Source organism: Buceros rhinoceros, unplaced genomic scaffold, assembly GCF_000710305.1.
Source record: "Buceros rhinoceros silvestris isolate BGI_N320 unplaced genomic scaffold, ASM71030v1 scaffold25470, whole genome shotgun sequence".
In the NCBI taxonomy this organism is placed as follows: Eukaryota; Metazoa; Chordata; class Aves; order Bucerotiformes; family Bucerotidae; genus Buceros; species Buceros rhinoceros.
This window is the reverse complement of record NW_010388279.1, coordinates 8,372-18,692: the sequence shown is the minus strand read 5'-3', so window position 1 is coordinate 18,692 and position 10,321 is coordinate 8,372. Positions and strand designations below refer to the sequence as shown.

General features: G+C 43.7%; 1 protein-coding gene across 1 annotated transcript in view; it reads right to left on the bottom strand.

Annotated features, from left to right (window-relative positions):
• Positions 1-5,665: 5,665 nt before the first annotated feature.
• GPD1 (glycerol-3-phosphate dehydrogenase 1 (soluble)) overlaps positions 5,666-10,321 on the bottom strand; it is a 12,432-nt gene continuing 7,776 nt past the window's right edge. Inside the window, exons 5-8 of the mRNA XM_010145439.1 lie at positions 8,636-8,748; positions 6,931-7,164; positions 6,686-6,792; positions 5,666-5,762 (exon numbers count right to left, since the gene is read on the bottom strand). Of these exons, the coding sequence (XP_010143741.1) occupies positions 5,666-5,762; positions 6,686-6,792; positions 6,931-7,164; positions 8,636-8,748 (551 nt within the window). The remainder of the gene's footprint in view (positions 5,763-6,685; positions 6,793-6,930; positions 7,165-8,635; positions 8,749-10,321) is intronic.

Below are 10,321 nucleotides of genomic sequence, written 5' to 3'. Positions count from 1 at the left end.
TGAACCTCCTCTCTCCTGGCAAGAATCGGTGGAGGCAGCAGTTGGTGAGGTGCTGACAGAAGCAGACAGACCTTGAGAGGAGGAAAATGTACCTTGTCATCAACTAAGTGCCAGTATTTTCCTGAATTGCAACCTCTGATTTTATTTTTGAGGTAGTAAATGAGATCCACTGCACCAGCTGTGTTACACTACCTGGCAACTCGGTCAGAATTTGAAACGGAAATTCTTCTGTAATAGAACTGAGGGTTGGTTTCTTGTGATGTCCTCTGTGTGACTGGTAGCAAAGCATCCTCAAACTGGAAATATACCTCAGTGGTTTAGTCAAAAGCCATGTAAAAGTCAGCTGTCATTGCTGCTAATAACCCAGGAGGTATTTGTTTGTTTTGCCAATTCTTACATTTTATGGGGAGAAGAAATCATTTACCAGGATAGACCAGTGGTTGGCAGCTGTCTCCACAGCTGCATTCTGCGGCTTTGAGGCTTCTCAGAACTCATACTAGTTTGCAGCAAAGTGGCTAATTCTTGGGGTTCACTTGAACCTTCCTACATGCACAAAGTGGGATTTCAGGCTGGTAACCAAGAGAACTGTCTAGAAATCCCTTTCTCATTTAGCATGTCCCAGTTCTGCTGTGAAATTCAATACATCAAGTGCTGGCCTATGCCTAGAGTGATTTGCCGGGCAAACGCATCTCAGTACTGACACCCGATCTGTAAAATTGGGGTAGGATTTCTGATTGGTTTTGGTTTTGTTGGCTTGTTTCTTAAATAATGGCATTATTATTTTTTTAAATGGTATGAACACAAATGCAGCTCTTTTCACTTTTGGTTGAAGGGCAAGCCAGTAGCAATGGCAGCTATAATCATATAGGACCATATTGACTTCTCTAGACCAAAAGCTATCTTGAATGTGGAAAGACAAATCTGATCTGTCTCTTTTGGTTTTTCCCCTCCATTTGTTTGGACATATACATACCATGGATTGTTTGAGTATTTGTAATAAGTTGAGAATCAGACATTTTGAACCCCCTTGGTACAAAATTAATCACTTGGTGGACAAAATATGTAAGAGGAAGGAAACGAGTAAAATCTGTCTAGCTAAGGACAGCTGCTTTTTAGGGCCCTTGTAGGGATGTCTTCATTTGTTCCTGACTCTCTAAAGTGTTACAAATAATCCTCTTTGGAGTAAAAGAAGCTCTTACATGGTTGTCTGTCCTCTTAGGATAGTTTCCATTCTTGGAAAAGTGTTAAACTTGAGGGAGCAGATGTGCCCAGTGCACTAAAACACAAATGTAGGGGGAAGAATTATGTTACTCTGCTTCTTAAATATGCTGTGATGTTAGAATTGTCAGTGGCTACAGCCCTTTCTAAAATGAAAGGTAGGGGGATGGAAGGGATACAGAGTAAAAATTATTCAGCTGCAATTAAACTTGTTTAATAATGGGACTTCCATTGTAATTGTAAGAAAATCTTTGTGCCTACAGGACTTGTTTGTTTGGGGTTTTATTTTGAGAAACTCTTAGGACACTGCTGAGGGGAGTAAGCTGCCACCTAAAACTGTCTGAAGCTCTCGCAGTTGAGAGAGTACCTAGCACGGGGCCAGCTCCCCTCCGTAACCGCAGGTGAGGTTTGAGTTACCCAAGGCCTAGGCTAGCCTTCAGTAGGTGGTTCTGAGGAGCAATACAAGCTAGGAGTAGAGTGCTTTCAATGAGTACGAGCTCGAATTAAACACAGATTAGTAAGTGGACACTGATTATTTTGATATATGCACAATCAACAGTTGGTGTAAATTGGTTCCTTGAACAGAAAGGTTTGAGAGTATGTCTTGGGTCCCAGAAGCTGATGATGTATTTTTTGTCTGTGGTGCAATAATACAGTTTAAATGGTGTGGCTCAACAACAATGCTTTTGATACTTGAAAAGAAATTATTGGTTATTTTTTCTGACTGTGAAATATTTGCACTGTCTCAACTTTCTGGTTAACTTTATAACTGTTAAACTTTTTTACTGGTGTTAATTTATTGTGCTCAGTGTTTGATATGCCAGTCTCCTGTTTGTGAAAGTGTGAAATTTGTCATATTTAAGTGAATATTTTTATCTTCTATCACAGTTGTTCATCTTGAGGGCTTTTCTTTTATTCTCCCTTCCTGGGAATGAAGTGAAAGATGGCTTGAAGTCGGTGCTTACCTACTGCTGAAGTGTGTGTCAGCTCATTAAAGGGGCTGTAGGGCATTGTGCCTCCAAGGAACAGCCTGTCTGCCCCACAGAGTGCTCGTGGTGGGGTTCACCCATCCCTGCTGAGCAGCTGCATCAGTGAACCCAGTGAAGTAAAACTGTGACTGCATTAATCTGAGATTTTGGTCATGATGTCTGTGACATGCAGCCCTTTGAGTGGCTGTGAACTGCAGAACTGGACAAGACTCTGGGGAGGAGGGGAAGGAAGGAAGGCCCTGTAGCGGACAAAATCCAACATGTTGTATCCTGTGGGTGCAATAGCAGCTGCAGCCAGCGGTGTTGGAGCTGCCAAGAAATGTGTCAAGCTCAATTAAAGTGAGAAGGAATTGGTGACTGTCAAAAAGAATACTGGAGTAAAACTGACTACCTCACTTCTGTTTGTCTTGGAGTTAAGCTTCCAGCCTGCTGAGAACTTCCAGATCTTAAGATGCATTAAGTGAAAACATGTCTCAGGTTAAGAGCAAAATAAATACAGTAGGAAGCATAAGCCATTTTTCAGTGTGGAACACAGCTCAAATTGTAGCTTAAACCAATCAGTTACATAGCCTTAAGTGTAGTTTCCTCCCTTAAAGTCGGTGTTGTTTTAAATAAGTGGAGTTTGCAGGCAGCTGCTTTAGGTGTCCTGGTCATACTGTGGCAGGTCCATCCTGTTGCATCTGTTCCATGTGAAAACTTTGAACTGTAGCCCAACTCAGTCTGTGTGGTTTCACCGGAGCAGATGGGGCAGCAGGAGCCCAGGAGGTAATGTTAAGAGAAAACTGAGTTAGCTTGTCTGCAGCAGAAACACTTTTCAGTATATCATGTCCATAGTTTTAATTTTTTTAAAAACACTGCGTGTCTGTTTAAGGAAATAATTACCTGGTAGTTGAGATCTATAGTGTTTCGACAAGAAAACAAGGCCAGTCATCTTTCAGGAACACATTTTTCTTGTGTTTCAAACAATTCCAAGGAGGAGGGATGGCTTTTGGCTGGAGTAGAATTGCATTGAAAAGCAGGGAGTTCCTTCCTCTTGAAATGAGCTGAGAGACTGTCACGGCCTTGGATGTAGATCAGTTACCAGAAGAGAGTTTTGGTCCCCATGGAGTCAGTCCAAAGCAGCTTATTCTTTCTGCTGAGCACTAGTGAATTGGGAAGGCAGATGTCACTGAAGAGCAGACATAGCCACACTCCCTTACAAGGACAGTGGTGTTTACATCTTCCTGTCCTGGAAATGTTTCTGCTCAAATCTTTCAGCGGAGGGGCAGGCATCTGTCCTTTGCTCCCTGCACCTCCTAGCAGTGACTTTCAGCCAGCTGGGCAGGTCAAGCTCTTTCCCCTGCAAGATGCTTGGCTCAATGTATCATGCTTCAGGATTTGGGTCCATCCAGACACAAAATAATGTGATCTTACACCACCAGACTTCCAAAGTGCAAATGTTGCCTTTTTAATGTGAAGCTTAGCTTGGAGATGAGAGACCTGGTTGACCTTGAACATGTGTTTCCTATTTTGGTACAGGATGTAAATATATAGAACAAACTATTTTACATAGATTTTGACTGGATTGAGATATAAGGGCTAATTTTTATTATTTATGGAGTTAAAATTTCCTTATTTTATGGTGTAAAAAAAGTATGTCATATGGAATAAAATTGTTCATCAATAAAATGTCTGTAGAAAATTGGCTGCTCTTGTCCTTTTCTTTGAGAGCTGACAATTATTAACTGCAAGAATAAGCACCATAAATGATCACCATTACAAGTCATTTATTTTGTGAGAATTCTGAAAAATGAAATTACATCAAGTCTGTTACTTCATTCACTTTAAATGTTAAATGTTCTGTGTTATTAGCTCGTATGTGACTTAGCAGCTCAGCCTGCCGGCCACGTAAGGAGGTTCCTGAATTTTTTTATCCCATCATGTGTTTGATACTTAAAAATTATACAGTATTGTAAGTCTTCTTCTACTTGAAATAGAAGATCATAATTTCTTGTTTTGTGTAAAGGATTTGTCTACATGGTTTCCATTTCAGCAGAAGGGATTCTGGTGTCGCCCTGCGGCCTCCCAAGCTGTGACTGCACCCAGAGCCGCCTCTGCTGCCTTCTGCAGGGACCGGGGATGCTGCAGCCGCTGCTTCTTGGCCAGCTGTGAGACTGAGACTTTTAAATGCTTTTGTAATTACAATACATTTATATATGTTACTCAATGTGAAAGACACAACAATATTCCTCTAAAATGCAGAGTGGAGGCAGTTTTTATAATCTAGCTTTTTTTTTTCACCTAAGCAATATGTCAGCAAATACATGAGATTAAACAAAACAAACACCGCTTGCCTTCCTCTGCTATTTTGGAAAATCAGATAAAGCAAAGCAAAAGTAGGTTACTCTTCATTTTGTTTGCCTTGTCTTAAAATAGGAGTCTTTCCAAAGGGTCTAAGTGTATTAAAGCTTATAAAATGTGCCACTGTTCATTTCATAGATGGCTTTAGCTCTGAAAAACATCCCACGTGTAAAGTTATCCAGCTGTAAGGTTTAAAAACTTAGGTTTCTAAAATTAACACCATTGGTAGCAAAATGAAAAACCTGGTCTATGCCCTAGTTTGTGTTTAAAACTCAGCAGAGATCCCTGTCTTCTGGCGCATGAGATGCGTTGCTTAAGCTACAGCCGGCTCAGGGCACTGGTCTGCAGCCCAGGCAGGTGTGGGGAGCTGCCCTGGGGCCAGGCCCCTTCCCCCTGCGGTTAAAATGCAGCCTGGCTTCAAAGGCAATGCTGGAGGCTTCCTGGGGGTCTGCAGTGGTCATTCTCGCGCCCGTACCACAGAGGGATTTTCACTGTCACTTGTTCCATCCTCACAAGAACAGCACTGCACGAGCTGCGTTGTGCATACATCCTCCTGGTCAGCCTCCAGGTCCCCCCTGTCAGCTGGCACCCAGCAATGACACTGACTTGCTGAGGAATCCTGACGGTAACAGTAATGCATTTGGTTATTCCTATTTTTCCCTGTATTTCAATGCAATACAGTAAGTTTAACAAAGGTGAGACTACTGCTGAGGATTCCTCGTGTCCTGAATTTAAAACAAACAATGACACCACCCCCCCCCCAACCCCCTGCTCTGTGCTGTTCGGTCTGTAACAGGAGCAGGCAAAACGCTGAGGTTCCCAGGAGCTAGACTGAGCTCCTGTTCCAGAAATTACAAGGTGAACTGTTTTCAGTCAGTAAGAAAGTGATTCCAGGGCCATGCCCTGTTCCTAACTCAAATCAAATGCTGTTACATTTTACATCCATTTCCTGTTCCAAGAGTGTAATGTTGCAATTAAAGGCAGATTTTTTTTACCCCCAGAATGAGGATACTGAAATACATTTTCTGTTGTTCATACAGCAAGTGCCGTCACCCAACCTCTGCTTTATTTGGAGTCCTGGGAAGATGGGTATGCAGCCAGGAGAGGAGAGGGGCTCCTTACATGTGCTCCGGGTGGTTCTGCAGGCACGTGATGAAGTCCTGGATCGAGTGACCCTCGTAGCAGATCTTGTAGATGGTCGTAAATAGTGGAAACCTAAAAGAAGCATGTGGCAATGAAAATCTTTTAAAATGTTTATGTAAATGTGGAGGTTTGGGGTTTTTATATTACAGTGGAAAATTTTTCTCTCTTCTTACAATATAATTTTAACTTGGAGGTGCCTTTACTGGAAGACCATACAGGGCAATTCAGAGGACCTAGGGGCAATTCTCGGGGGTGACAGCAGAGGAGAGCTGTTTTGGAGACAAAACTCCTACCCTGTAATTTTTATTTAGAAAAAGCCTTGAGCTGCATATCCTCTTTCTCCTGCTGTGTGCAAAACGCACGTGGTGTTTGCATTCGTTACTGATATCTAAAAGATTAAAAAGAATTAAAATGTCTAAAAATTTCCCTGGCGTAAAGGGCTTTTCCTTTGCAAGCTGTCTTAGGCATGATGTGGTAAAAAATGAGTCCACGGAATGAGCTGGAGCTCAGTGTGTAACTAAGCATAATTATAGGATGCTTATTAGAGCAGGTCTTGATTTAAAGTTCCCATCCTGTCTTTTCTCTCTCATTTTTAAAAGATAAGGATGCTCAAATCTGCTGTTATAATTCTAATAAGGGGTTTTTTTAAGTTCATTTGGCGGTGTTTGACCTGTCAGTGCTGCTAATGAAGGAAGTGGAGCAGGACGGAGGGAAGTTCAGCTTCTCTCTCGTATGAGCCGAGACAAAGGATTTTGTTTGTTTGTTTGTTTCCTGTATGTATGTGGCTTGTTTTTTTTAATGCTTTGTAGCCTTCATCCCATCCTACTGCCTGTGTCAATGAGGGGTCAGGCTAAGCTGAGCTCTAACGGTGGCCCAAGATGTAGAAAGCAGTTGTTATGAAAACACACAAGGTAATTCAACAGGAGTACCCTTACGAGGTTACGAATCGCTCATCTGTTGTTGTTGATTCAGGGTTTGTAAATAAAAGCACTTACTTGTCGAGCATGTTTTTCTGTTTCAGAATCTTGTGGACTTCGGCTGAGGTCTGAGGACCTTGCAGCTTTTGCCCGTTCAGCATCTCATTTTCCAGCGTCTCAATGGACTAGAAGAGAGGAGACTGATTACTTGAGTCAGACGGGATACAGCAGTTATCAACAAGGTGAACGGCTTATGATGCCTTTGTAAGACATACAAGGATTTCTTCATGCCTTAGCGTAAAATATTTCAAAATCCTCCTTACTTTCCCCGTGCGAGCAAAGGCTTCTGCTACTTTTCTGTTGCGTCCCCCGTAGCAGGTGGTGATTAGGTCAGCAACGCCGCAGCTTTCCAGGAAAGTGGCTACTGACACTGGGCCCCTGCAGAACATCTTGGCAAAGGCCACCATTTCCATAAGGCCCAAACGTATAACAGCCGCCTTCGTGTTATCGCCGAAATCCAGCCCATCGCAGAAGCCAGCTCCCACTGCTACGATGTTCTGAAAACAGGTCAGTGGGAAATACAGAGGAGGAGAGGGAACGGTCAGGTAAGACGTGCAAGAAAATCCCACAAATCTGTCTTCACTAGAACAAGGTTTGATTTTCACTGGCCGTGCGTTTGTCTTGTGAAGAAGGTGGACAGCGCATTACTGCTGAACAAAAGCGGCTGGGCTTCTAGAAGATTTTTATAAAGTACCCCCTGTTGTTCCCAGGGGCAAAAATCAAAGCAGCTGGTTTCATATAGTGATATTGCTCGTATGTTGCATTTGTGCAATGAATGCACTGGTTTTCTGCTGGTCTCAAGCTGGGACTCCCTGACCCTTCCGTTTCAACTATTCAAAATAGCCCACGTGGAGTCACGCCTTTTCTCGCTGGGTCTCTAATTTGAACAGACCAGGGTTCTATACACAGAGGCTGCAGTAGATTAAATCTTGATCAGTAGACTTGCCCTCTTCTACAGCTCTAAGCTCTAAATCTCTCCTGATCCCAAACACCTTCACAGCTCGTCACCGTTGTCCTGCATGCCTCACGTCCACCTCCCAGTTCCCAGCCCCTGCATAAGACCCTCAGTAGGGGTAGTCCACCGTGAGTGAGTCGTGTGTTACCTAGTACTGCTACGGAAGGGTTTGCTCCAGACATGCATGTGCCCCGGTGCAGACTGGTTTAGCTAGTTATTTTTTAGCAAAGACAATGCCTTTCAAGAAAAGCAAAGCAGAAACAACCTCTCTCCCCTCTGTGCCTGCCCCCAGTTCCTGTCTGTGGCCAGAAGCAAAATCGGGGGGTATCTGGTTTTGAATGTAAAGAAACTTTTCTTTTGTTGTGTAAGGTTAAATGGGACAATTCTTTCCGAGCCAGTAATCCCCCTTCCTCCAAGGAAAGGTGAATGATTAAATGTCTACAAAAGTAGGAAGGATCACAGGCTGGAGTCGCTTCCAACACATGTAAAAGCAATCCCCAAATCTCACTCAAACATCCCCTCATTGGATACTTAGTGATTTTGGTGTCGTTTCTGATGCAGCCTGGGATCTCGACGTGGACATTGCTGAATGCCGCGCAGACGGGCTGCCAACACAGAGCACCGCTGCTGATGCAGGCTCTCTCCCGGGTTGCTACCCGAGCCATGGAAATAAGTTACTATTGGGAGCTACTCTATGTAGTAAGAGGCTTTGTTCCGTGTGCTTACAACAACAAAACACAGTGGACTCCATTCTGCCCTCAGAAGCAGATGTGCCTCCAGTAAAATAACAACAAAAAGGTGACTGTTTTAAAATGCTTTGCCAGCAGTTATATTTTTACGCAAATTATCCCTTTCTGACAGGTTGGAAAACTGGCACGTGAACTACACGGTCGGTCTGTGCTCACTCAATCACACAGAGCCCAGACTCCTATTATAACCCTGTGGCTTACAGAAGGCTCAGGTGAGGGTAGAATTTGGCCTTAACAAAACCATTTTGGGTTGAAATGACTCACTTTTAAGGCTCCACAAATCTCCACTGTATCAGTGTCAAGCACCACGGTAATCCTGAAATTGGGGGTCTGCATTAATTCTTTAAAGATTTCCCCTTGGTTTTCGTTTTTGCAGCCTGTGGGAAAGAAGGATGAAAGTTAAGAGTGTTTCTGCAATGTTTTGGTGTGTATACAATTAAATGAAACCTGAAAAAAGGTCCCAGGGACCACTTTGGGTCTTGCGGTCCCAGCAACTGGGTGTTGCTAAACAAGAGATTTGTGTGACAGCAGTTCCTGCTGCTGGAAGCCAGTGTTACATGCACGCAGGTTCCAGGGCATTGACCGAGCATCACTTATTTAAAGAGCTTAAAGTAGACAGCCCCAACACAGCGTTCAGCCTGAGAAAGCTGGTACATCCACAAACCCACAAAAATGTGTCCAAACGGCTTCACACAGCACAAGGGTAAAATTTCTGCCTTGCAAATGTAAACTGGTGTAATTGCTAACTATTATTATGGAGCGCAAATGATTAATGACCAATTAATTCCCAATTACAGGGAGATCCGTGGGTGATGAAGCGGGATGTTGGCGCTGCTGGGAGGCTTTTGTTACCATTTCTACAGAGGTCATGTATTGTGTCACGACACTGCTTGCCCTCAGTATGGAGGGGAAGGGCAGAGAGCCCTCAGTGATGAAGGAGCTGAGGTTTGCTTTTACCCAGAGCACCCCTGGCCAGCTGCGCAAAGACTTCTGAATGGAGTTGCACTTCATTTTCACACAAGGCAGCTTGGTTTCCTTCACGGTGAGCTCAGCAGTGAGATTTACTAGCCTCAAGCACCGCACTCCAGTGGCTGTGGGATTTCTGCCCCGTCTCAGGAGAAACTTTGAGTTTGCTTTTTGTTCTTCACAACAATTGATGCTGGGCCATACCCCGTCTCTTCGAGGTAGCTCTTTCTGGGCTGCGTGGCTTTCCATGAGGACCACAGCAGGAGGCAAAGCTCTTTGCACAGTCACCATCACAGCATGACTTCAAGCTGGGCCAGCAGAAGTTAAATTTCCCCCAAGAAAGGGAATATTTCTCAACTCTCCCAACCGTGTCTCGTGCTCTTTGTGCCTGGTTGCTCTGTCAGCAGCCAATGCCCAGCTGGTAGGGTTTCCACCCTTGCTGGAACATTTGCAAGGCAAAGGAACAGTATTGCAACAACAGCCCTTTTTTTTATTATTGTATTTTTTTTGCCTTCCCTAGCTGTGGAAGGATGTAACTCATTTTGACTGACTTCAAAAATCAATGAGTTTTAAAAACTACTGGATGAACTTTCCAGATGAGCTTTCCAAATCAGTTCTGGGAGAATCTGAGGCTGTGTCTTGGCAAGCAGTCTGAATGGGGGGGAGAAACAGAATGTTACTGGGGTTTTTTGTTTTGTTGGATTTTTTCAAATGAAGACATTTGAAGATGGAGAAATACACCTCGGGGAGTGTGAGCACATACAAGCTTCTGATTACACGACTCTACCTAGACTGTATCAGCTGCTGATGTACTCAGCATTGAACTGTACAGACATAAAAGATGGCTCTTGCCAACTCCTACTGAAACAGGATTAAGCTGTAATTTTTAATGGATTAAATTAGCTCTCGGCACTGAAATCTGCTGTCAGTTTGGATCTGATCCTGCCAGCGCTGCTCTCCCTGGAAATCTCACTGCCTCCCTGC